The following is a 27,729-nucleotide window of genomic DNA, read 5'->3' as shown; positions in this document are numbered from 1 at the left end:
TCAACTGAGATTCTTCAGTGTTATTTATTACTTGCGATACACAAACATGAGTAGTTTACCAAATTCTTCCTCCTAAATCAGGACACACGCAGATCAGCATTCCATTAAGACATACATATGGGACTGGAAAAGGACTTAGCAGTGCCAGAAAACTGTTAGAAAGCTGGCAGCTATTAAAATAATTTGTTCTGTTTAATTCATTTTGCAAGGGCTAACTGATTCACTGACAAGTGAGTGGCTCGTATTCTACTTCGCATATAGCACAGTGGTATTGTTCCAAGTGTGTACAGAAATTATTAGAAAGTGTGTTATCAATACAAGCCTAGGATTCTAGCGTTTTATCCAAGTCACAAAACCTTTACTTTTACAAAAATCAGTGGAATTCTGTTTAAGGGAAGTAAAATATTAAAAGAAAGTGTTTTACAAATTTAAGTACTTGATTTTCACTAGCTCCTGGGAAGTAATCAACAAAGGAAGTCCCTGCTGCACCTCTGTATTATTCAGAAATAGTACAAAAATATTTTTAAATTTTGAATTACCATCTTTGAACATAGTCTGCAAAAGTAAGAGGTCCTTATGAAGCGATCACTGACCACTTATTCTGAAACAAACAATCCAGATGACCTGTTCGGCTATCAGGAAACATGAAGCCAATTCATTTCTTCATGTCTAAAGGACAAAACACACATTTACCTTTTGTTACCTTTTCACCTCTAAAGAGAGATTAAATTCTTGCAAGTTAGAATGCATGAATAAGCCTTTCTGTTTTGAGGGATTTTTATGTATTCTTAAGCATTGTACATAATAAGTAACATTTTGAAGAAATGAACACTTGAAAAAGATTTCAGGAATGCAAAACAAGTTTGTGCATTTCTAAATTAACATTTAGGAGCAAATTAGTTTTTATAATTTATTTGAAGCATTTATGTTTTGACCACAAATACAGCAAAACTAAAAGTTAGCATGAGACATATAACTTGAAGAACAATGTTAACTAAAATATTAAAATAGATTCTTTACTCAAAATACCACAGTTTCAAGCTATAAGTCAATTAGAGCCTTAATTTCATTAATTTTGGTTTGTTTTACTTCACTTGCTGAAGGCTTTTTGGTAGCAAAGGCTCCTGCTGCAAGTTCCCTCTTCTTTTTCTGAATTTTCAGCATGTTTTCTTCCACTGAATCCTTCACAATGAACTGAAATATAAAAAAAGCCCCAATATAAAAGAAATGAAGGGATTCTCTTTTTTTTTTTTTTTTTTAAGTAAAAGTTTAGGATGAGAAATCTAGGTACTTTGGGGAAAAAAGTTAAAAAGCTCAGTACCCCAAAGTATGGTTACATTATTTAATTACTACTTTGTAAAGAAAACAGAAGAGGGAAGGGTTATAAAGCAGTTGGAGAAAAAGGTTTGGCATTTTAATTTCTTTGCCTTTTTTTTTTAAACACTTCTGGAAAAAAAAAATCTCTCTCTTCTTTGCTACTTATATTAGAAGAGAACCTGTCTTCAGTTTCCCCAGTAATAATTTTGTGACTGGGTATTAACGAGACAGACCAGCTGCTCTTCTGCAGCTAAACAAGCTGCTATGACAAAAGCAAAAGCATTCTACATGCCTTCAAGAAAATAAACTGTAATAGCCAGGCTAGGCAACAGCAATACTAGCCCATCTTAGTCACTCCAAATAGCTCAACAGGGACACCTAATTTCTAAAATTATTATTTCACAGGAAATAGGTTACATTTATAAAATCTTACAATCCAAAGCCCACACTTCAAAAATCACACCACAATTTAAGTTTACCAGTAAGACATACAATGTCACAATCCTTTTAAAAATACAGTAAAGCTTTTTGGAAAATAATTTATTTAGTCAGAACCAGAAAACTGTTCAAACAGATCATCTCTCAACTCACCTTAGTAATAACAACATTATGCTTCTGACCCAGCCTGTGACACCTGTCAAAACACTGGTCTTCTGCGGCGGGGTTCCAAGCCTATCAGTAACAGCAATGAACAAGTTAAATAACCTCCCTTCAAAATACACGGTAAGATGCACATGGAGTTGTAAAAGAAGTTATTGTACCATCAGCTCTTGAAAAAATACTGCTTGCAGATTAATTACTCCCAACCTAATGTATCACTCCTTAAGTATCCCACAATGAAGAAAACTTTGAGAACTTGTGGTTATATATTCATAACAAGCAGGAACTTCAGGTAAATGCTTTAAAAACCTAAGTTTGTCAGGAGTCTAGGAGACATCAAAACAATCTTGTTATCATTTTAATTCTGAAATAAACACTGCATATACTAACTGCCTCAGTACCCTTTTCCTGATAACAAAATCTAAACCAGCTGAACACAGGCAGTTATTTATCAGTAGACTAAGCCCATGTATAATTCCATTAGTATATGCAATAATTACCAAGTTAGGTAAACAAGAAACTTGCTGAACACAAAATGTTAGTGTAGCTGTTCCTACTTATGCTTAGGATGTAACACTAAATATGAGGATTTGTGAAATGCCAAGTCTGTGCTCTGCATTTTTCCAGCATGTTTCTTCTATCTAAAGGTATAGTACTACTAGTTCTTACAGAACGGATATTTACATCTACCTAAAATGTAATAATGTTCTGTCTGTGATAAGCAGGTCTTGTGCAATGTCACGTTGCCATGATCACCCACATACTGAAAGTTCTCTAGGAACTCTTCTTAATGACTCCTTTCTATACAAGGGGGAGAAACCAGCATTAGGCTAGCACAGAAAATTCATTTTAGATTCTAAGAACCTCTGATGCCTAAATACACTTACGACATCAAGCTGCAAGATAAAAGCCAAACAAGCCTTGTTTCTCCAATCTAAGGCAGCGAGCAGAAGTGCAACAAATGATGTATCTCTCACTGCAAAATGAACGTTCCTGGCAAGCTACATATGGCAAACCGTTGTAATACTAATCTGACTGTACAAACAAGATGATGTCTTGAGGAAAGACCCAGCCCAAACATGCACAAGCATGTTCCATTTTATCTTTGCTGTAGTCGAGGAGGACCAAAAGTGTACTACTCTCATTCTTCATGCAAAGGATACTATATTTTACATGGAAAAATTTGAAGAAACTCAAGCCTCAGAGAAACATCTGTATACTTGTGATGCTGTCACATTAAAGCTTCGTATTTCTTCCTAAAGGTGAGAATTCAGCAGATATGATTGTATATAAACAAACAAACAATTAAAAAAAAAGGGGGGGGGGGAGAAAGTAGTCTATGGTTGGATGTTGGATAAATATTCCTCCCTTGCACTGTGGTATAACACCTCTCAGAGAAAGAATGCAGGCCTCCAAGCTACAGTTCTACAACAAACCCACAGAATTTGAGTAGAAAAAATGGCTACTCCACTTGCTCCAGAGGTGTTTCTGCTTCTTAAATCCTATTATTGCCGCTAATTCACTTCAAGGAATGCTAATGCATGACCAAATCTCATTCGGCACTGAATGTTCCAAAGTGAGATCACAAGAGATCATGTGATCTGCCCCTTCATCAAATACAAGTAGTCAACCAATGCCCCTTGGGACGGTTACCAGCAAGATGAGGAGAAGTTGTTCAGTGGTGTATAACGGCTGCAATTATATTTGGCTCTGGTTTGTGAGGTAGAACTATTTACTGTAGATGACTCAGTGTTAACAACGTTTAGCTTATTTTCTTACAACTGCTTGCCACAGGACAGTGGATGCATTATACCTCATTAATTACCTTCACAGAAAATGAAAATTCTCTTGGACTTTCCACAAGTTTTCTTATTCAGAGAATTGTTAAAAAAAAAAAAAAAGGCAGTTGGACTAGACGATGGTGTAGGTCCCTTGCAACCGAACTATTCAATGCGACACATACAGAAACAATACTCGTGAAGATGTATTGCAATTCACGAAAAACCTTTTTCAAGGCAACTTCTCCACATCCCTCACTCATATTTAATTCCTTTAGTTTATTAAGTAAATAGCTTTTGTCTTCATACTGTTGTTATCACTAACCTGATGTCCAAACTAGTACTTTTTCTTTACTATTGGTGTTAGCAGATGCCCAAGTCCAAAGCTACACTATTATTTTCATTTACTTTGGTTTTGTTTTCAAGTGCACAAACTGCAGAATTTGTCTCAGTGTCCAACTGCCAAGAAATTAGGACATCAGAGCAGAGGAGTAAAGAGCGGGGAAGCAAGGAAGTGAACAGAAAAACTGTGGGTTTGTACAATGACACAATAAGACATGAATAAATTTTGTTAAGAATACCATTTTGCTATCAATAAATGTAATTTACATTTGTATTCCTTACAAATAATTCTGCATTCCTGAGTGCTTTAATGAAAGGAAAAAACTTCCTAAATTTCGGCATTACCATCTTTGTCAGTCTCCTACAACCACAAAAAGTAACCTCAGACTAATGTCTTTATAAATGAATTCACAAAAGTAACAGAAGAGACTAGAGCAGTGTAAAACAAACAAACAAAAAAACCTTGTTCCTGAAATTCCACTTTATGGCTTTTGTAGTTATTAAATGGAACAAATAGAAAACCACATTCAGAAAGAAAGAGAAATAAATAAAGAAAATAAAATAAATTATACAAAATAAATTATTTTATATAATAATTAATAAATTTAAATAAAGAAGGAACCCACATCAAATGCAACAGTGTAAGGTGTCACACTGCTTTGTTAACAGCACTACTAGCATTCTTTCCATTGACAGTAAATAAATGGACAGCACAAAAATACTGTGTTAAAACAAAAACATGCCAGGAAAACAAATGAAGCAAAGCCCTATTTGCCCTTTAGCAGATACTCATCAGTGTCATTCATTCTCAGAGGGGTTTTCCTTCTACCTCTTAGGAAAACACCAAAGGAGCTTCACCTAGATTAAGCCAGATCATTATGAACAACCCATTACTCACAGGATCCATTAAAAACACTCGGGAAGCTGCTGTCAGATTTAATCCAACTCCACCTGCTTTCAGAGACAAAAGCATTACAGTTGGGGATCCTGCTTGGCTGCTTTGGAAACACTGAATTGCTTCTACTCTTTTCTTCTGTGCCATTGACCCATCCAAACGAGTAAAGACAAACCCTGATTCTCTGAAGAGAAAGTAAAAATGTTCAATGTAAGAATACATTTTCTGTGACTACAGGGAATAAATACATTAAAATCCTGACCTCTACTTTGAAATGCATGTTTAAAATCCCGCATTTAACAAGTGATACATTAAAAACAAGAAGAATGAGATTCATGGTTTTATTCCACTAAACTAAGTAATTTGTTCCTCTTCTAAAGTTCTAAAAATCAAAGGGATACTATATTCTTTGAGAGATCTTTCTAAAACACCGTAAAAGCACGTGTTTATTAAAAATGACAGTAGTTCTACTTACTTCAAGGGATTTTCTATCAGTGACAGGAAAGTTGTGAACTGAGAAACGACGAGACACTTAGCAGTTGGATTATCCCTCCGTAGTTCTATCAAAGCATGCATGAGAGCATTTATCTGAAATCCAATGAAGACTTATGCAGCTTATTCTGACTTGGTTAGATTCCAGTCCTACAGGTGCTTTGATAAAGTTCACATCAATTGAGAAATCACTGTTCAGTAATACCTTTTAAACGAACTGATCTTGAATTCTGTGGGTAGGGTTTCTTTCAGTTTCTAAAGGAAACTAAAGGTTGAACACTTTTGACGATCACAAACTACAGGGTGATTCATGGTGCTTTGGGGAAGAGGATTCACAAACCCCTTTTCCAGACGTACTTCCCACTGCCAGGAGTCAACAAGTCCCCTACCTCCAGTGCATATGGAAAAAAGGAATAGAGTACTGGAACTCTGAAAAGTAAGGCTTAAGCAAGGGACAGCCACAAGGCGAGTGCTCTACTGTAGCGATACTCAGGAAGCGAGAAAGGCTTCCCTGAGCAACATTCCAGAAAGCTATGCAAGACCCTTGGCTAGGTATGACAGAGGAAAAGGAGGCACCAGAAGCACTCTTAGGACCAACGTGAGAACAAAAGGAGCAAGGACTTGCATCTCAAGCAAAAGAACATTGCCGGTTTTCTCATGTAAGGTTTAACTATGATGAGGTAAAGAACCACTAACTAGAGAATGCAAGTAACTGCACCAGGTAAAAAAAGAAAAAAAAAATTAAAAAAAAAAAATCTTAATTTTTTCTAGAGCACAATGTCCTAAATTAGTTCTTAGGTCTCCACAGAAAGATTTTTAGGGAATAAATTTATAACCAACTTTTGAAAGAACAATAACTTCATTACAAATTAAAATTAAAAATTTAATGTTTCAGAAAAGCAATCTCAAAACAAAAAGGCCAAAGTAAAAGCAGGAAGATTTCATTTTTGGCAGCGAATGCACAATTAAGGCGAGGCAAAAAACGATGTGGCAGACCTTGAGAAACAGGTCTGCAAAGTAAAATAAAAATATCTCTCACTAGTTTATCTGACAAGTGTTATATTGAACATATGACACCCGTTTACTTTTCTCCTCTAGAACAGAATATATATTCTTTAGACGAGTTTTAAGAAAGAAGGATTTATTTAGGTTTTTAAGTTCCAAAAGTAAATTAAGAGCTGAATAGTTTCAGTGGTTATAGAACTACTCTGTCTTCAGAAACAGAAACGAAATGCAAAGCCACAGCTCTTTTACCAAAAGTTTCATTTAATTAATACACATCTATGTACTGCATAATGACCAGCATCAAATTACAGCCGGTGCTCCTTTTGTCTTGATTCCCTGCTGCAAAATTTGTAATGGGATTTTTATTATCCATTTTCTCCTCTGCTGGCTGGACACACTGTGCAGACTTTTAAATAATAATTTAAAGTATGTTATGCATATGTAAAGTATGTTGAGCATATTAACATAAAAATTCTAGAGAGAGCCCTACAAAAACATAATAAAAGCCAAGTAAAAATCAATGGAATGTACCTTTGCACTGGATATCCACTCCTGATCAGACTTCTTTCCATTACTGGAGTCTACTTCCCCTTCTAGGGGACACTCCACCAAGTGCTCTGCTCGAAGCTCATTCCTACAGAGAGGGCATTTGGCATTTGGCTACGAAAAAGCCCAAAGAACATTAGATGGAACATATTAAATCGAATTATTTATAACGAGCACTAAAGATCACCTTTACAAAGCATCTTTTATGAAATTATATTCGTGTTCATACAAAAAATCCTCAAGGAGTACAGTCATTCTTGTAACACACTGCTTTGTCATTTCTGACATAACAATCAAAATATTTTATTTGTGAGAACATTAAGGTGACATAAATGCTACACATTTTAAAACCACTCAGCCTTCTTTAAAAGCGGTCGTCTTTCTGAGCATATTTATACTTGAAATAAGCAGCTGAAGATTTAAACGCAAGCAAATACTTGGGCTATGGGGTGAAGACTATTTAAAATACCAGAAAAATAAACCATCTTTCAAAGACAAGATCTTTCTTAGTTACAAACAAAGAATGACCTTTTACCCTTTTTCTTCAAAGCCTGCACAGAAATAATAGCAGTGTGATGAAATATGCTTTGTCAGGGCCAGACACAGGGTATCTTCTCTGTTTCCCCAACAGGCATGAGAAATGAGACATAATTTAACACCAAAAGCTTTTTTCTTTGAAGCATATTCTAGATAAGGCAAAGTTTAGAATTTATACAAGAGCACTTCCATAGAACTACTTAAAAAATTTAACAAAAGACTGCGTGCGCTATACAAATACACAACTTTGCGAAGCAAAGATGACAGACATGAAAAACTTTTGCCTAAGAGAGCAACCCTTTAAAATTAGCTAACTCAGTTTGTACAGCAATCTGGTCACAGAACCAAGGCATCTTTAGACAGGCAAAAGCAGACCTCACAAAGCAGATGGAATACTGGGGGCTGCTCATCTGGAACGAACCTCTCGCTGATTAAAGAGGCTGGCAGTCATAGTCTGCATACATTAATTAATTGCAGCAATAAAGCTACCCTTTCAAGAGACAGAATCTTAACACAAAAGAATCTGAAATAAGTGTCTCCAAAACGTAGTTACAAATGAACCATTCCTGATTCAGCAGCAATCCAAAAATCCTCCAATGCCGAGACAAAATAAATGAATTCTAATAAATCTGAAAAAGTTTTCTGGAAAAAAAATCCTAACAGTGCTCACAAAGACTTTTTTTTTTTTTTTTTTAATAAAAGGCTCACATCTTTCTTCATCCCTTCTCCAATTCAGTACTGTAATTAAAAACAACAGAAAACCCAAAACACAGCTGACAACGCCAACACAGATATGGAAGACTTGCAGTGCAAGCATGTGAAAGTGACAAAGAGTGTCTCGCAATCAACAGCTAGAAGAAAAAAAAGAATGTTTTAATGACTATCTGGCAAGCTTTTACAAGAAGACAGTTAATACACAAAGGCATTAAATTACTGTAGAGATTTTACAGCTTTATTGAGACTTCTGCATAGGATCTTTACTTGCACAACTCTGAAGCTCACCTCAATGAAAGACTGAAATGAAGAAGGCGTTAACTCTCAAGCTGTTAACTACTAAAAAGTTTTTCCAATTTCAGTAAATACTGCTAGGTTAACATCAGAAAGATAAAATGGTCTCCAAGTTTGTAAGGGCCCAGAAGAATCCTGTTTGAACCCAAGCTGTTTTGGGGGAAGGGCTACATGTTTGTTGGTTTGCTTTGTTTTTAAGGTGGTAAGTAAAGTACTTCCCCGAGGTATTTACTAGGAGAGAGCTGCATTGTAACCATTCAGGCAGAGTAACTACCCAACTGAGATGCAGCACTAGGACAAATACCTATCATGTGCAAACAGTGAATTCCCCAACTCTGGAATTTAGATGTCTGTCAAGTGTTTTGGCTGGAAGCTGCAAAAACTTCCTTGGGAACCAATTTAAATCGGGAATCATTTTGAATGTAAGAAAGGTTTATTCACTCACTGCTTTATAAACTCACGATAGTTCAACTTCAAAAGAGCAGAATCTACAGCCACCTCTGTTCAGACTTGACTACTATGAAAGCAATCTATGGAACAATGTGGGACTGGACAAAGGCCGTAGTTCTGCAGATTCCAAGGTCCCTTCTAGCCAAAGCATAGTAAATAATTAGACTGTACAGTCAAATAATACTGGTTCCATCACATCATAACCCGATTTATTTCTCTGCATGCCTAAATACACCTGAAGGTTGAGTAGGGGCACCAACTCTGCTACAGACACATCAAGAACCTCTGTGCTGGAAAAAGGCCTCTGCAAGTGCTCTTTCCTTAGAGAATAATTTCACATCACTGGCTTCCCTCAAAATTCTCAGAAACTCTCGACTGGGATATCTGCATCAGACCCTTGCATGTCTGGCAGTGAAACAAAGTCAATCTACATGCCAAACAGACAACACTTCCTACCTTTTGTCTTGTTAGGTTGACTGATTTTGCACAAGCGGGGACTAAGGCCTCCTATAAAGAAAACCACCTAGGTTTAGCCTGGCCCTCGCAGCCCTCCTGTGGCTGAGTAGGAGGCAGAACAATTCCAGAGAGGAAGTGCAGTAGCACCAGATACAGATGGTGAGATTACCACACTATCAGATTGCCCTAGAAAGGAAAGGGCAAACAAGAAGAAAAAGTATAGCTTAGAAGCGCACAAGAAAAAAAAAAATACTATGTTTTTCAAAAAAAGCAATCAAGAGATGCTCATCTACAAGCTTATTCTGCAGCGAGTCCAGAGAAGGGCCATAAAGATGACCCTCTAGCAAGGCAGCTATTTCACCGTAGAAGGTTATTGGTTCGGAACGGGGAGAGTAGGCATGATTTTAGTTCAACAGTCAACTTCCAATACACAGCTTTGGTCTTTTGAAGTACAGCAATATATACATGCATCACATCGCATACAAGCAGTGAAGAGGCCTCCAACCACATGGAGGTATACAACACTGCACTGGATGCCATCACTTTTACCCTAGGGGCAAAGTAAGGTGAGAACTAGGGAAAAGGACTTTGAAAATACTGATGGACCTTAACACTGTTCAGTTTGACAGCTCCTCTCTCCATAGTTTGACTTCAGGCCAATAGTTTTTATAACACAACTGATAACTAGGTTTGCACTGTTCACCATTTATGATTTAAAAGAACAATAGCTAGATGGCCTTCTGGTGACACCAGTTCATTGCTTTTGAATAGCTATTACACTTAACTGTAACCATAGCACAACCAACCTGTTCACTTCTGATGACTTCAGAAATACATGGCTTACAAAACACATGCGCACAGCGCGTTATCACAGGAAAAGTCAGTGATTCCAAGCAAACTGCGCATTCTTCATCTGAACCAGAGCTCAGAACCAACTTCATTTTAGTCACTAATGTCTCACGCAGCTCTTCAGGAGTTATATTATCTGCAAATATAGAAAGATACTTAAAAGCAGATTTCCATACAGGAAACACACTGAGCTGGCACACATCAATACAGTTCCATTGATCAAAACGCCATTAGGACAGTTTATACACAACGGATATAGCTTACCATGTATAAAAACGCAAGCTGCCAAATACTACAGAAAATTCCAACCTACTATTTCAAAACACATTAAGAGTAATCTTACTGGGAAAAATGGTAATTAGAATTCCAAGAACCTCGACTGCATGCTCAGTGATAAGTACGTGTGCGACACAATGCCTAACGGGAACAAGCAATTTTCATATGGTGGCTGCTCAAGTAGTAAGAATACTACGGAGATGACACTATTTATAGTTAAGATTGTTTTATTTTTTAAGTAAAGAAATTCATATCATAGTTATGAGTTACTAATTAATTTCTAAATAATCATTGAGCAATTATCCAGTCATTTCTCCAGACTGTATTTCTCAGGAAGATAAATGACAACTTTCTAAAAAAGGTTCTGACCATATCTAATTGGTCTTTTGGTTTCCTGAAAAAAAAAAAAAAAAAAAAACCAAACAAACCGCACTTATACCAATGGCATCTCAAAATAGGATTTTTCAAAATATTAAATTTGAGAATTCTCAAATTTAGAGTATTTCAAACAGACCATACTTTCTTCTGAAAGAAATGCATGTAATTTTTAACACTTTGCAGCTGTACAGTTCTGGCTTGTCAAAAATAAAATTTCGCTCTCCTTTCAGTCCTCTGTGTTCACCCTTCCTTACAGCTGTAACAAAGTCAACAGTTTCCTATTCTGCTGAAGAGGCAATGGTTCTGCTGACATGGCTACCAATCTACAAACCACTCCCCAAAGCTCCTCTACATCTTCTCTCCTGAGGCAAAGAAAAATATTTGCTGTAAAAGCACTTCTGCAAATTATTACAACAACAGATACACTGCTTTTTAACAAGCCTTCTGCATTTGGCTCTGCAGAGGTCCTCTTTGGTCATTTCTGTATGGGCTGTCAAAACTTATTAACTCCTGCTTCTAAGCCTTCGTAACTACTCATACTTCATTGCTTTCGTTCATATTTGAGCATGTGCTCAAGTACTCACTTCTCAAACATATTCAAACATATTATGGTACGAAAAAAATAAAAGTAACAAAGATAGAAGTTCAATAATCCAAGATGAAAAGACGAAAGCTGAAGCTAGAAAGCTTGGGAAACACACAAATGTGTTTCTGCTCTTGAATACAAAGTGCAAGTCCTGTTTTTAGAAACACAGGAGCTAAAAGCATTCACTCACCAGCTGAAAAACTAGAAGAAGATGTATTTATACAAAGATGAGGATGACAACAAAGCTGCCTCAATCTGAGCAGGACACCAAGGATGTCAGCATAGTGAGCTAGTACCGTCCCTTCACTGAAAAATCTGAACAAAAGTTTTACCGTTAGTGTGAAAAGCTACAGCCTGAAGTAACAGATAACATCAAGTGATCAAGTTCAGCTGTTAGAACGATGTTCTGATTTTTCACTTTCCTCTTGGAATATATTTTCTCAAATCCTCTTCTGAAACAAGGTACAAAATGCTACCAGTAGCATGTTCTACAAGAAGAAACGCTAACACATGGTGACAAAAATTTTAAGGCCATTCTTTACGCATCTGGTATCGCTTTCTGTTTCTCGTAAGACAGAACTTTTAATACATAATTCTGCAAGAGTCTCTACTTCACTCTTCAGAACTGAACAGATGCTATGCTAATTTGCAATTATTAGCTTCCGGCATGCAAACTGACACACTTGGCTACCAGAGCTAACATAATCAGAACTTTTGAAACACAAGTTTGTGGTATCAAACTTCAACCTTCAGGATTAAGAAAGCCTTCTACTTACCTGCTAATAGCAGCTTTGCCCTCCTCCTTCACAGACTGATAGATTTGTCTCTCTTCCTCTGTAAGCGTAACATACTGAATAAGTACTTTACGTTCCGGTAACTCCAAAACGGGTTTTCCTTTAACTTTACTTGTTTTCGTTCTTCTAAGGGTAATACTCCTAATCAGAGACTGTAAACGCCTAAAAATACATATACAGACAATCTATTACCCAGCTGGGGCTGGTTTGTTGTTCTGGGGTTTGTTTGTTTGTTGTCGTGTCCCCCCCGTCCTCCCCCCAGTTTATTGCATAAATACATGTTCTGTACAAAATCCAAGCCCACCAGTACAATATAATTCACTAATCTGAAATATTAAATAATTTGAATTTAATATTTATGAATTTGAACTAAAAAACTGAAATAAGAACTGATGACACATGCATTTCAGTTTTAAACATGAAACACTGATTTGTCACATTGCCCGAGCACTGCCAGTCATACTCATTCACAAACCCTTTGGGAACACTTCATACCCAAGTCCTCCTGGAGCTCCCATCGTGACTGGACGCTGAATTGTTCTGTGCCACCACTCTCGATCAGTAAAAGGTTTCAGTTTTAAGAAGGAAATAAGAGACCACAAATCCTTTACAGAATTCTGAATAGGAGTGCCTAAACAGAAAACAAACAAACACAAAAAGATTGTAAAACCTCAAAGAAACTAAGAAATACAAATTTTTAGTCAAAGTGAAAGTTCTGTGCTTTCTTCAAACCATACACCATGGACAAGGTCTCTCATAGCTAGGTTGACATGTCATTAAGTATAATACATACTATTTTCTGAATTAAAATACTACGAAACACTTGAATATGTAAGAGTGAGAAAACTGCAGCTCTCAGTGCTAGGAAGACTTGGATGTTAATCTTTCCATTTCAGCTTCACCAGCAGTGGTTACATCATGATCTTCTTTAAATTACATTTAAGGATCATACGCTTGCATGGTCCCTGGCAGTTTCTAGGACAACTGTTACACTTCAAAAAGCTACTGAGGTTCAGATAAGTACATAAGAGTGTGAGCTTCTAATCAGGGGTAACATGCCAGTTCGCAAGTAAGACCCTTTTTACTTGCACTTCCACCAAACCTGTGTATCAAATGGTATTTTAAAATTTGTGTCTATGAATGGAATAAAAACTAAAAAAAAAAAAAAAAAAACCCAAACCACAAAACCAAGCAAACAAAATCAAAAACAACTAAAAAGACACACCTAAATCACTGCTCAAAGACAAGTTTAAAAACATTCCAAATGAATCTGACACAGACAGACATTAACCGTCTCCCAGAAAAAGCCAAACTGGAAACACAAAGTGAGAAACACAAGATGGTGTTATACTAAGATGATTTGCACTGCATTTCCTCTTGTGTCAAATATTTTACCTGTAAGTACCCATCTTCTGTCTCCCTCCAGATTTAAGGCAGCTTTAGTTTGCTGAGCATTTGGATTTCGTATAGTGTGCCCCTCATCCAACACAATTCTCAGCCACGTGACTTTGTGTAAAGGGCTGTCACCTCTCGCCTGAAACACAGTATTTTTTTAAATCTTTGACTCTAAAATCCTTTTTTGCAATTTGGATTAAGCAAGCTATTAATATAACAATTCCACAATTAGTAATGTATTTATTCGCAATAATAGTATTTATTCGCATCTTGTTTTTTTAGCAGCACAGAAGAGCAAAACTAAGAATGAGGTGTTCCTTCTTTTAGATTTAATGATTCCTGGTAAATGTAACCAGTCTTCTCATACTTGAATATGAGGAATGAGCTACAGCAAAAATAAGCTAAGCCTGAAAAGAAGAAAGGCTTCAAAGACACAGAGAGCTGGAAAATGGATCAGAGAGCAAATTAAAAGCTTACATTATACTTAAAGATGTAATCATCAGGCTTTTAAAATGGCTGGAATTTCTATGAAAACATCACTTTACAAATACATCTCACGCAATGAGCTACTTGGTTGCAGCCCACGTGCAACAAGAACTATGGAATTACGTTTTTATATGCTCCATGTTCTTTGAATTTGATAGGGGGAGGCAGAAGTGGGAGCCTCACGCCACTGAGATTTGGGGAGATTTACATACTTGCCATCCTTTTCTATCCTTAAAAACTCTCTTCCTTAAGCTGCCATAATTGCAGCCAAATAATTTTCTCTACAGAGCAATCAATAAACTCCCTTTGTTACCACAGCAAACCCATAAGAAAGCATGTAAAGCAAAACTAGAGCTATAACCTTCTGATTGCCTACCAGAACAGCACTCGAATATACTACCATCAGTAGCCCAAACACTGTGAGTCTTGAACAGTAAGGGATCTTCAAAGAACACTTCTTCTCATTTACTTACTCCATAATCAGTCGCTAAGATGTTGTATGTTGTCAGTACGACGTCTTGTTCTGAAAGAATTGATGGGTCTTTGCTACGGTCAGAACCGTAATAAACATAAATATTTACATGAAAATCTTGGTGGATATGTTGTTCAAACTGGTCCTGAAAGAAAAGTTGTCAAAAGTCATGATTGTTAGAATAAAATTCTTGTAAGTTGCTTTAACTAAAAACCACTTACTCCAGCTCTGTGACATTCTACATCCACTTATACAACAAAAGCAACTTGAATTTGGGTTTCCTTTCACCTCTCCACCCAGATGAAAAGAGCAACCAGAAGCGGTCACCTCAGTCATTAGTAATAGTACATAGTATCACATTCTGATTACGCTAGCTCTACTTCTCGCACAGTATTAGTTCACATCCTGACGGTATATGCATTTCAAAATCCACTGTTCCTCCCAAACTTTAACAGAAGAGCTTTTATGTTCTTTTTCACTTTCTGCCTTCATCTTCTCTTTCTTTATTCTTTAACTGTTCACTTATAGCTTCTTCCCCTTACTGGGTTAACCACCTACCTTTTAACATAAATGATGGCAGAATTGTCAAAGTATTCATTTTAAAACCAGTGTTTATATTCCCTACATTTGTTCTGTGAAGTACTCAGCATACAGTAATCTCAACAGCCAATAAAAATCAACAATTTGATTTTTGAAGCACCAGACTCACAGGTTTTCTTTCTTTTTAAATACTTAATTTAAATACTTTGAATTGATGAAGAGAGTACTGTTTTTACACTATTTGATGTTTCCCAATTATATGATTTAAATGTTTTACCTACAGTGTAAGATTAAATTGTTTCCTTTTCTTATTCATGTTCTAAACACAGACAGCAAAAACTTCCAAATAAAACATAACTTCAAAGTTACAGTTATCTCCTTAGTATTTGTATTCAAAATGTCATGCAAACAGAAAAATTTAACTAATGCAGAGACAGAGCTAGAAGGGCCCTTCAGCCTGTTCACCCTAGCAGACGTACTCCCACAAATCACCAACAAGATTGCCAAATTACTGAACACCTCTAGTAAATGAAATGTGACATGCATTATCAATGAAGTACAATAATATTTTATTTTGACCATGCAAGAAGGCAGCCCTGCCTCCGCCACATTCCTCATCTGGTTTAAGGAGTTAAATCGCACAAGTTCCAGAAGTGCCAAAGTGAATCTGCCTAGTCAAAAGCAGGGAGTGGAAAGTGAGCTCGCTCTTTCTTACAGTGATGAGCTCGCTACTCATGCAAATGCGCTCTCATTACAATACTACTCCCGTTTTAAAATTCCTATCAAATAAACCTCCCTTGTGAAAGCAGCTGTTTCATAAAAAAGGAAAACTATGACCTTTTACTCGCATGAGAGACTACAGGGGGTACTATTTCTATAGCATCATAATCAACACATATCACATTTACACATTAAAACAGCTTAGCACTTACGATCCAGTTGCTTAGGACAGATAGTGGACACACAATCAGTGTTGCTCTGGGGCCATCATCAGAATGTTTCTTCTTAACTGACTGAACGCTAGCGGTACCTGAGAAAACAGAAATCATATTTAGTAGCATAACAGTTCACTTTAAAGCAAAGTAGACATTCAAGAAACTTATGGTTCCCAGAAGTCCTTTCTAAATTTCTGCACCTGAACAGCATCAAAGCAATTTACAAAAACATAAGCTTAATTTATTAAGTCAAATATGTATAATACTTCAGCTTGAAAAAACTCAGAAATTAATATTATCTATTTATCCCCTCATTACCTTTTCTCTTTTTTTGTCTTTTTAAACAAGTAGATGAAGGTAGAAGAGCAGATGCAAAGCCTGTATCTTCTTGGATAACACAGGAAGTTGCTGCAAAAAGAGAGACATAAATTTCTCACACCATGCAGAGCATGTGCATGCATTTATTTGTATGACACGCTTCATAAAAGTCAAACCTGTTAACCAAATTACCTCTCCTCTCCAATACAATAATGTAGAATATCTGGAGTTGGAAGGGACCCATAAGGATCATCAAGTCCAACTTCCTGCTCCTTACAGGACTACCTAAAACTAAACCATGCGGGTAAGACCATCATCCAGACGCTCCCTGAACTCTGACAGGTGTCTGCGCAGAATTGTATCTTATACATTTATTTCAGGTTATGAATCTTCAGAGGAACGCAGTTTACCAGTCATTAAAAAAAAAAAAAAAAAAAAAAAAGGCTTAGCACGGGTTTCACTCCAAGTACTTTAAACCTAAACTTAATTGCTCACTCCAGAGTACCTGTAGCCCTTCTTTTTTTTTTTCCCTTGCAAGATACTTAGTTCAACAAATGACACATGTTCTTGCTTCTTCATGATCACATTTCAGGTATTTACCACAAAAGATGGACTTAATTTTTTGAATGTTTTTCCAATCCTAGTGCCCTGACAAGTCTATGTCAAATTCTAAAAATCTTAGCATTTTTGTTTTTCACCATCCGTTTCACCCTGCTCGTAGCTTGTTACACCAGCACTCGTTCAGCTAAGGAAACAAAACTACAACAGTTTGGACTAAAACATTGCTTTTCAGTTCAGCAATTTCTAAAATTTTCTGCTTAAAGTTTTGGTTGAATAAAAAAAAAAAAAAAACCAACCACCAAAACAAAACACAAGTAGTTCAGTTAATTGCTTTTCCAGTTAATCAGAAATCCTATTCAGTTTGGCTTCAGAAAGGAAGACACCAAGTGCTACAGTAACCAATTAAAAAAAAATAATTCCTTGCAACTTACTTTCTGTTTGTTGCAGTAACCGTTCTTCAGACTCTCCCAAGTCACTGCTTCCTGAATATCTGGGTTTCTTGGCTTTATCTCTAAGATATCATCATTAAGAAAGAAAGAAAAAAAAACCAAACAACCACCCTCACAACTCTACTACTGCTTAAATTTACATATTAAATCTCAAGAGCATAAAGCAAATGAACTTGATATTGCAAGTTAGATACCACTGTGATTTGAAATTTTCTTCTTTAGAAGGGTTAGAAAATGGGAAAGCACAGAACACAGAGCTGCAGGGTGAATGATGCTCATCAAACGGTACAGATCATCACTGAAGTTCACGCCAGTTATAAGGAGAGGTTAGTGTGGTGGGTAGGTTCAAACAGATCAGTAAGCTTCACAACTTCATCAGCTCATGCCATGGTTGTTTCTGCAATGAAGTTTAGCCCAGACATGGAGATTGAACTGAAAGCAGTGTCTCCTTTTATAGAGATGATTTCAAAGCACCAGGAAAGTGAGCTTGGAAAAGGGGGAAGTCATATTAAGTTTCAAACCATAAATTTTGAGACCTTACCAGGAAAACCTGAAATACTGAGATTCATGTGATGTGTTTTAGGACTCTCATTCACATGAGAAATTCATTTCTACTTGTGAATAAAAGCCTACATTTTATGAATTGATTTTAATCATCATGTAGTAAGCCTTGATTTAAGACACTGATTTTATTTCACGGTGTATTTGTATTTAGTACAGAGTTATTTGATAAGGAAATGTTGAACGTTGCTAAAGAATAAGAGTATGATAAGGAACATAGCAAATTAAATGTTACTTGATCACAGAGAACAGCTTTTCAAAGAAATGTAAGTAATTTGTGACATAAATTGAGTACTTTTCCATATTCTAGTTTGCATGTCTTGGTGCCAAAATACCCATGAAAATTTGCACCCGTAACTGTGTTCTCAGAATTAGTTGTCATTCACTTCTTCCATATGATCTTTCTCAGCAGATAAAAAAAAACGTGTTTGTGCCTTTTCCACTTCTAACTCCAACTCTGTTTAGTACTAGGCTCAGTAAATGTTCTCAATTCAGTGAAATTGAAATTTAGAGGTATTAAGACAAATACATGTTTTTTACAGGAGAAACTGTAATTCCTTATTTTTGGAGAAAGGTTAACAGTGCCCTGTGTTCCACTATAAACCAGAAAATCACGTCATTGTCTTTGACAGTGAATGATGCTATTGCAAACACAATTTAAATGATTTTTGCTCAACTTATTCCAATTTGTTTAAAAGTAGATGATTTTGGACTTTCCAGGAAAAATTGGTAGAACATCATTTATAAACATCCTGCTTGTCTTTCTCAGGCCCTCTCTCTTCTTGTTTGCAGCAGCTGTGCTTAAACTGCAAGACTGGGCCAAGCTTTAGGGTTGGACTTGATGACCTTAAAGGTCTTTTCCAACCTAAATGATTCTACGTCTGCAAAGTATTTCTTAACCACTTAAAAACCCGACTGATACTAGAAGAAAGATTACTTCACAGTCAGGTTTTTAGATGCCACACACTGATGTTATCGGACACAACTACTGAAGGAGACATCCAAGCATGCAGTCACGCAAGCCACGCAGAATGAGTTAATGCTTTTTTAATATATTCCAAAGCTCAGCACAGATACAGAACACTTATGATAAATGCAAGCAGAAGTACAAGCACACTGAGAGGTGAGGAGAGAGCAGGAACATGTTTTAGGCCAGGTTAATCATAATCAAGTACCACTTTAGTTTTACTCAATATCTGTGTAACAAACCACCAAAAAGAAAAAGATTATTCCAGCTATTTACCTTTTTGGAAGACAACTTGAGAATTTTAACGGAGTAGTTTCAAACTTTTTTACGTTAGAAACACCAGGCTCCATCACATCGCTAGAGTCTTCGTAAAAAAGAAATTGGTATTTATGAAAAATATACAGTATTCAGCTTGGTTATCAAACCAACTTCAGCATCACTTGATCAAGAACAAGTACAAACTTGCTTTAAAACAACCTTAGTTCTGCATGGGACAAGTACTACTGATACTGCAATCACAAACGAAAAATAAAAATACTCCTAAAACAATCTTAAATAGTTACAAAGTCATAAAATGTGTACTGACTTTGCAGGTGGTCAAAACCAAACTGTCAACAAAAGAGGAAAACCCAAATGTAAGCATTGTACTGTTAACAGTAAGGGTAAAGCTCTATAAAGAAGTTTCAAATAATGCTAAATGGTAAAGGTTTTTTACAGGTCAAACTTCACTAATTAATGATTTCTACATTGCCTAAAACGAAGTGAAAACCAGCAACGTTAATAGAAAAAATGTGGTAATATCACAGATGCACGTGTGGGGGTTTGGGGGGGGCGCAGAGGGCGCTGTTTTGTTTTGGTGGGGCTTTTTAAAGTCTCCAATCAGGTAGTGAACAAAACATCACCTCTGGCACTCTGCCAACAATAGGGTATCAGAAGCAAATGCAAGAAAGAAAACGCATTAGGATAGAGTTGACATCAAAACTGAAAGCAACAGCCCCTGCAGAAAGAGTTTTGCTGTAACTCAGGTAAGTAAATTCATGCTTGAACTCCAGATTAAAACTTCAGTAAAGATTTTTTTTTTTAATATTAAAAAAAGTTTAATACAATCCTGAAGATGGCAAAACTTGCAAAGACTCAAGAAATAGGTATCAATTTAATGTACAACAGAATGAGAAACAGGGGCGGGGGGTATAAGGATTTGAAAGACATTATCATCACTTTTTCAGGTTAAATAATAGTAGAAACAGGCTCTCCCCTCACTGCTGTAAGTAGTTAAAATGCTTGATGCTCTGGGAAAAAAATAAATAAATATCTTGGATGCTGCTAGACTTTTCAGCTTTGGTAAAGGTTCTGATTTTCTGGTGACACTCATATTGACCCCCATGAAAGTCTGCATTTCTTCCCTTCCAGAGTACTGATAAAAATAACTTTCACCAGAGGCAGTTCATACTAATGTGTTCTCTCCTTATCAGTCCCTTTCATTTCTCTTATGCTATCAGTTAGGCCCATCCATATTAAAATTGCAAGAAAACTTGAAGCCCCATACATTTCTTCAAGAGCACGATGAGTTACAAAACATGCTAACAGCAAGTATCATTTTTCATATACATCTATAAATTCTCCTGATACAACCTGAAAACTATAGGTGTGATAAAATCCTTCTAAATACTTGTGATTTGCTCATTACTTTAAAATACTAAAAAAAAAAAAGTTACTTAATATAGAACCTAATTACAATTTAACTCCTAATGTTTACTGTTTAAACAAACAAGATTCTAGCAGATGCAAAAGTGCTCCTGTTTTATCTACAAGGAAGGAAAAAGGAAAGCAAAAGGAACCCAGAATCCATTTCCTGGATATGGTAACTTTTCTGGCAGGGTGCAACTTTCTCACAAGGCACTTAATCTTCTCATATGTGAACTGAAACGTCTTTAAAGGTATGTTTGAAATACTTCTCTGAGATACTTAGTTCGTCAAGAGTTTGTGAAGACTAGCACTGACCACAGACTAAGAGTACCCCAGGTAATAACTTTAATTATCATGCAAACATTGCTGGACTTTTCATAGTTTGCTGTCACCTTTACATAGTCCGCGTCCAACGCTGTTCATGCTGTTAGTACCAGATTCCTATTGAGGAATGGAAACTTTTATTCTTTAATGTAGCAACTGGAAAAAATGCCAATAACATTATTACACTAATCTGACCAGTGATTAATTACTGCTCTGAAACATGAAAGACTTGCTCAGTGGCAAATCAGACAGTCACTTAAAGGTGCTGAAAAAACTATACTTTTTTTCTTTTTAGTAGCCACATACAGAGTTCAAATGAAACTGTAGAGGCAGAGGAGAGAAACTCAGTCTACACAGCTGTCCTAGAAAGAAAACACACTAATAACATTTCCCAGGTAACATTCTGAGGTCAAACACAAAGCATTATTTTGTTAAATTTAGACAAGCACAGTAAAAGGAAACAAAACCCCCAGCCTTAATGCTATCAGGGAATACTGCATAACAACTCACCTAATCCTAGCATTTAGTTTATTTCATCGTCTTGAAAATTGTATCATAACAAAAGCAAAAAGCACTTGAACTGCACTACCTAAGAAGAGTTTGCACATTGGTGTCAGTTTACTAACTGTAGCTTCCCTTCCTCTCTTCATTTCAAGTATTTGGCAAAAATATAAACTGAGGTTGGTTTATTTATTTATTTATGTACTTTATACCAAGACCCTCTGCTTGCTATTTTGGTTGTTTCAGGCACAGGAACTATGCATGCACACCCCCAGAAAAACACACCATTTCTCTTTGTGCAGTCACAACTTGCCTATAGGAGAAATTTATAAGAAACTTGAGAATTTATAAAACTTAACACTGAAAATGTTTACACCTTCATAAATTCTTCCTTGGAGTATACTTAAGCATACACTCGTAAGGTAACACAGTCTACAGCTCAATTATACAGTCTGAAGTAACACAGTCCACCTACCTTCAACTGATCTGCCCTATTCTTCCTCTTATTTGATGTACTTGAATAACTTTTTCTACAAAACGTATACAAAGTTCACCATACAGACAGTTACTATGCGTAGGTTTTTTATTAACTGCGATATTAACTCTGTTAAAACCAGCTTTTTCTTTCGTCTCACCTCATAGAACTTCTCACTTGTGATCTTTTCAACAGGAAGAGGCTTGCCATCTTGATAATTTGTGAGAATCAATGCAATAGCAGTAAGCGTTTTACCCTGCATAAGAGAAAAGAATGTAGTATTTTCCACAGATTAAAACAAACCAAATGACCAACCGATCAAGAAACATGCACACACACATTCTGTATAAAAAGATTTCAAGCTTGGTAAGTATTATTACCAGTCCCATATCATCAGCCAGTATTCCTCCAAGAACATTTTTAGGTCGCTGCTTTTCTGCGAAATTTGTGAGTATATTGTAATAGAAGTCACTTCTTTCTTCCCAAAATGGTGGCAAATCATTACTGTTCTCACGTGAAACCATCCAAGCTAAAGCCTGCTTCTGATGGGGAAGCAAGAGTGTGCCAACAGCCTGCAAATGAAAGAGATATGTTATGCACTATTTGCATATTAAAAATGACATTCCATCTTTGGAAGAATGTTTTTTTTATAAAGTCCTTTGTATCTACTAAATTTCTTTCTGATTCAAGCATCTCCTGTGTCCAGACAAAGCTAAATATGCATCTCGATGTTTAAGTATTTATATTTTTATAGAAAACAGTTTCTAGCTTAAGAAATACCTCTGCTGCTTCCATTTCACAAGTTTTATCATCTTCCTTCAGATCCTCAAACAATTTGTCAAATTCACTTTTAAGCTGCATAAATGAACACAAAAATTCCAATTAAAATTATTGCAATTAAAAATAACCTCATGAAATAATCAATGACACTACTGAATTACAATTACCTATCATATGGTAATCAGTATAGATAGCTCTACCACTTTAGACCTGATTTGCTGGAATATGTTTGTTAGCTACTGCTTTATAGAAGTTAAGTTCATTTTTTCCAAGACAAGCACATGCCAATACGAGCAAGAGCTTGAGACAGGATGGCTGAATATAGTCACACCCTTGTACAATACACTAAAGAAACTACTTCACTCTAATTTGAAAGAGCAAACAAAAAGCAAAACCAAAGCCAAACCACCACCCAACCCTTCACGTATCACCCTGGGCTAAATGTGACGATAAAAAGTCTGGAAGTCTGATTTTACTCTCATTTGAGAACTTAACATACTTGTTATCTGGTAAAGCATTAGGACAGAGACAAGAAGACACACCACCACAACAATGTAAAAAAATTATTGAACAACCAAAACCTCCTGAAATTACATGGGACTCAAGGCTGTCACAGCTGAAACATCTGCTTACAGTATAAAAATGAAAACAGTCAAAAGTTCAAGATGACTTCAAAGCAAATCTGTGGTTCAGAAGAGGAAAAAAAAAAAAAAAGGCAATAGACTTCCACTTCACAAGCACTGGTTTATTAATCAAAAAGTTAAAGGCCCCCACTATTAAAATTCCAACTTCCAGGTGTTTAAGTACAAAATGCAAACCTGTTCAGTTGTCAACTGCACAGCAGCATGAACCGGAGCGCTATAACTTGGACCAGCTCTCCCAGAAATCCACTTTGATCCAAAACCACATTCTGGACCTACTTGCCATTAAAAAGATAGTATTTTGAAACACAACAGTATGATGACTTCCCAATCTCAGCCTTCACTGGCTCATGAGTAACAATGCTGATCAGACTGTGGGCTACGAAACAGTATCTTTCACCATTTGTCTTCTAACCTCAATTTATCCTTTACTTTCAACGGGCCACAAAGGCTTTCCACAAAGCTTTGTAAGACTCACGGGCAATGAGCTATGGGTTGGGATCCTTTGAGATGGTAACCGTGTTTCTTAAAAACTGTTCTGTTACACGAAATTTGACTTGGTTAACAGTATGATGACTGATAACGCAAAATGCTTTTTTACTCCAAACTCTCTTTGTTAACTATGCACAATAGATCCTAGAAGATAAAAACTGAAATCTTGCTATAGGTAAAACAGATCTATCCCTCATCAAGTGAGGTGAGGGATTTCTGAGGCGTGATTTCTGCACGCATCCTTACTCCTGACTACCACTGCTTCCACAAAGCCGAGCTGCAGGAGCACAGGTGCTTTTCGCACAAGGCTGGCTCTGCAAAGCATCAGGTCTGCTAAGCTTATTTGTTCAGAGACATCTCATCTCTATTTGCTCACGCCTCACTAGTAAGATACGCGTCCTAGCGCTCTGCTAAAAGGCAGCACTGTCTCCGAAACCCTCACCCTATGAAAGGGTCTAACCTGTTTCTTAAAAAATAAATTTTTTTCAAGTCTGGAGAAATGCAGGGAATCATTATGAATTTTTAAGAAACTTATGGAATCGAGTATATTTCTGAGGTTGCTCAAATGCCTCTCCAATTGCTGGCAGGTCACATAAAAGATAAGACACAAAAGTATACTGCCTATGAAGTTTAAAATTAATAGCTGTGGGCTCTGCATTATTCCCCAACTAAGTTAAAAAAAAAATAATTTTGTGAATGACAAGACTACGATGTGGAGTAAGCCCATTTCTTCCAATCAGTGGCAAGTTCAATCTAAGTATTTTAGAAAAGGAAAAAAACCCAAAACTTCAGGACTTACCTTTCAGAGGAGGAGCCAATTTAAATCCATGCCTTTTTAGCTGATCTAGCACCGCTTCCTTGTTTTCTTCTCTCCCCCAAAAGCTCATTTGTACAGGCATGGTAAAGGCATTTTTTGCTCCATAAGGGACAACCCTGATAAAAAGCAGGAAAAAAACCCACAGCAGTATCTTTTAATTATTTAATTTTTTAATAATAAACCTTGCTATTTCTTCAGCAAGAGGTACTCCAAAGTGCTTATTTTTATCAAAATACAAAATGTTCCAGATAGGTGTTAGTACTCACACTGCATAAACTTTTTATACAAACCACCCCGTGCAGTTAATTTAAGAGTTCCACAACAATCTTTAAAGAATTTGCTCTCACGAGTGTCTCCACATTTTATCATATATAGGAAAGAATGAACAGTATGCAAGCAGTTCAACAGGAAAATAAAGAGTCTGAAAACATGAAGCCTTAATCATATTACTAAGACCTGTCATTTCTGTCAAAACTGAACACTTATAAATAGTTTTTGGAACTTGCTAGTGTAGCAACAAAAAACGTTTCCATTATTTATATTCATGGAACCAAAAGCATAATCTTCGCACTTACCCTTCCACTAATGCTAGTTTGTTGTCCATAATGCCTGCCAATGCTGCCGCTAGTTCTTTTTTTATATGGCCTACCTGGTCTCCATTCACATTATTTACTTTCACTGCATTTTTGTCGTAAGGATTATTGGGCTCCCTCTGAAGTGCAACCATTTCATTGTTATTAACCTAACAAAGCAAAACAAACACCACAACACATTCATTTAGTTGCAAATTACTTGCAGAAATATCTAATACACATTTACTTAAACATCGTGAAGTTTAAAGATTAATTTGGTATATAGCACGCTGTTCAGTCAGTCTAATAACCTACTATGTATTCAAACTACTATAAGAGCTGCCTGATAAATGTCAGCAATTTCAAAAGTATTCCTGAGAGCAAGAACTACCTTCAACTGCTAATACATTTTGAAAGGGAATAAACATCCCTTTTTGTCCGTGTAAACAGTTCAAAGACGTATCTAATTTCTTGTTTTCAGTCACTTCCATTTGCCATATGTGGGTGAGCAGAGCTACCAAATAACTAAACCAGATTTGAAAGCTTGCTACCTTAACTAAATTTTGAATTAAAGTTTTAGATTAAGTACTTCCTGTTAAGAATGTTGAATACAGCAAGTCGGGGGGGGGGGGGGGGGGGGGGGAGGGAATCTATTAAAATTATGCTTGGTCAAAAGTTCTAGGAATTTTTGAAATTTAATTAAACATATTTTTTCTGAAGCTGACAACAAGTTTTTCTTCTGCTTTATAATTTATCACGCACTTACAATCCCCGTGTAGTATCGTAACCCAACAACACTTCCTCGCAAAGTTCCATATAAAATAGCTGAGTCTGTATCCTCCTCTGTTCCAGAAGTGTCACCTACAGGGAGGAAGTCTTCCAACCCAAGACTGGAGTAAAAGTCAGGAGAGGAAAAACGGGAATAGTTTCTCTCTCCTCTGTAGATGTTATATTGAGAGCATTCTCTTGCAGAATCTCTGCAGAAAGACAAAGTGTGAAATATTTGACAATGACTTAGAATTCTTATTTCCTTGTAATCTATTTTATTCCTTTATGTAAGGGTACCTATAAACCCCAGTTTTACAACTTTTTTCAGATACTTACCTGGAAACATTCAAAAAAAGTTTTATATTAGGAGAAAACTTTGTCTGCCATTTTTTTAATCCCCAATACATTAGTTTAAGGCAATTACAATAAAGAGCTGACAAATTAACTGACTGAACTATGGTATTTGCGCATTCCACCCTACCTTCCCTCACAGATTATCTTTGTCAACAACATTAAGAATTCTCCAGATTTAGTTACATCTCTAATTATACCTGAGACAACAAAATTTCCGTTTATTTTCCTAACACCAATCTTTCTCATCTAAGGAAAAGGTTAAAAAAAAAAAAAAAAGCTGTTTGTAACTGATTAACTCTGTATAACTTCATGCCTATATCCACAAAAGCTGAAATGCTAAAACAACTGTTCCCCACATATTCATTAAGCTTACCTTCACACCTTGACATCTATTATTCATAATAAATCTTCATAATAAACTTTAGAGATAATCACCTCCTCCAACCTAACCTGGGTAATTGCACTATCTGTCTCTAATACAAACTTCCCCCAGCCAGGTGCCCCTTTAGGTGAAGAGATACACCTAGTAACTCACGGTACTGCACGCTAAGAGATGGAAACATCTCTGGCCATGCGTTTAATGCACATCTGAGCGAAGATCGACATACTACCAATTGTTTTAATCAAGTAATATGTAACAATAAAATCTCAATACAAGTTTCAACTAATACATAATAACCACGACCTTTAGTGTATCTCAAAACTACCCTACTGTGTTGCTGGATTAATTGAAGAGTACTCCCAATTAAAATAATTAGTTTTCATATACTAGTTATTCAAAGTTTGGCGTAGTAAATTTTGGTTTCTTTTGCAAATGACACCTAAAGTTACCGTATAATCGGCATCCCATTTTCTCTGACAGAAAAAAGGAACAGTTTAAGAGGCTTTGCTCTGAGGTAACTGCAGATGAGCCAGCGAGGGGTTAACCAGAAGCCATTTTGCCAGTGCCCCGCTGAAGACCTCTCCGGGAGCCCTGCCCGAATGCAGAAGCCACAGGAACGGCCCTGGTACCCAGCACCGACAACCACAGGGCGGCGGGGGCTCAGTTTCTACCCCAGCCACCTCAGCTCGCCCCGCCGCCCGCAACGCCCCGCGCCCCGGCCGCCGCTCGCAGGATACGGCGCGAAGCGGCCGAACGCAGGCAGCGACCGGCGCGATGCGGCTCAGCACCGGCCCGGCACGGCGCCCACCACCGCCGCCACCACCGCCGTCTCACTTGGGCAGCCTCCGCGACATGGCGGCAGCAGGCCTGCCGCGGCCCGCCAAGCCCAGCCAGCGCTACCCCAGCCACCGCTCCCGGCCGCGAACCCGCGCTCCAGGCCCGAC

General features: G+C 36.9%; 1 protein-coding gene across 6 annotated transcripts; it reads right to left on the bottom strand.

Annotated features, from left to right (window-relative positions):
* Positions 1 to 5: 5 nt before the first annotated feature.
* HLTF (helicase like transcription factor) lies at positions 6 to 27,729 on the bottom strand. Of its 6 annotated transcripts, XM_087739025.1 has the most exons (25): positions 27,620 to 27,729; positions 26,048 to 26,258; positions 25,285 to 25,451; positions 24,692 to 24,825; positions 23,578 to 23,678; positions 22,760 to 22,834; positions 22,360 to 22,551; positions 22,140 to 22,235; positions 21,072 to 21,120; positions 19,271 to 19,357; positions 17,448 to 17,537; positions 16,456 to 16,545; positions 16,135 to 16,232; positions 14,664 to 14,807; positions 13,705 to 13,843; positions 12,805 to 12,940; positions 12,292 to 12,471; positions 11,706 to 11,830; positions 10,233 to 10,411; positions 6,961 to 7,089; positions 5,408 to 5,520; positions 4,936 to 5,116; positions 1,909 to 1,989; positions 1,090 to 1,194; positions 6 to 669 (listed from the first exon to the last, which is right to left on the bottom strand). In XM_087739025.1, exons 1-25 carry the CDS (start codon positions 27,637 to 27,639, stop codon positions 664 to 666), a joined length of 2,928 nt encoding a protein of 975 aa, XP_087595151.1. In that variant the 5' UTR covers positions 27,640 to 27,729; the 3' UTR covers positions 6 to 663. The 6 variants fall into 6 exon arrangements, with proteins under 6 accessions (XP_087595151.1, XP_087595149.1, XP_087595145.1 ...); XM_087739023.1 differs by having other exon boundaries at positions 6 to 1,194; positions 17,448 to 17,527; positions 19,270 to 19,357; XM_087739019.1 differs by having other exon boundaries at positions 6 to 1,194.

The sequence above is a fragment of the Nipponia nippon genome, unplaced genomic scaffold, assembly GCF_047370975.1.
Source record: "Nipponia nippon isolate SJK-2023a ecotype South Korea unplaced genomic scaffold, ASM4737097v1 scaffold_7, whole genome shotgun sequence".
Classification (NCBI taxonomy): domain Eukaryota; kingdom Metazoa; phylum Chordata; class Aves; order Pelecaniformes; family Threskiornithidae; genus Nipponia; species Nipponia nippon.
The sequence above is the reverse complement of the archived record's forward strand: the minus strand, read 5'-3'. Positions and strand labels throughout refer to the sequence as shown.

Excerpts from the sequence above, each read along its gene's own strand:
- HLTF (XM_087739019.1), bottom strand. The coding sequence starts at position 27,639 with ATGTCGCGGAGGCTGCCCAA. Across the intron at positions 17,538-19,270 it reads CTCAAGTTGTCTTCCAAAAA|GATATCTTAGAGATAAAGCC; the intron begins GGTAAATAGCTG and ends TTTCTTAATGAT. Across the intron at positions 1,195-1,908 it reads ATAATGTTGTTATTACTAAG|TTCATTGTGAAGGATTCAGT; the intron begins GTGAGTTGAGAG and ends TTTATATTTCAG.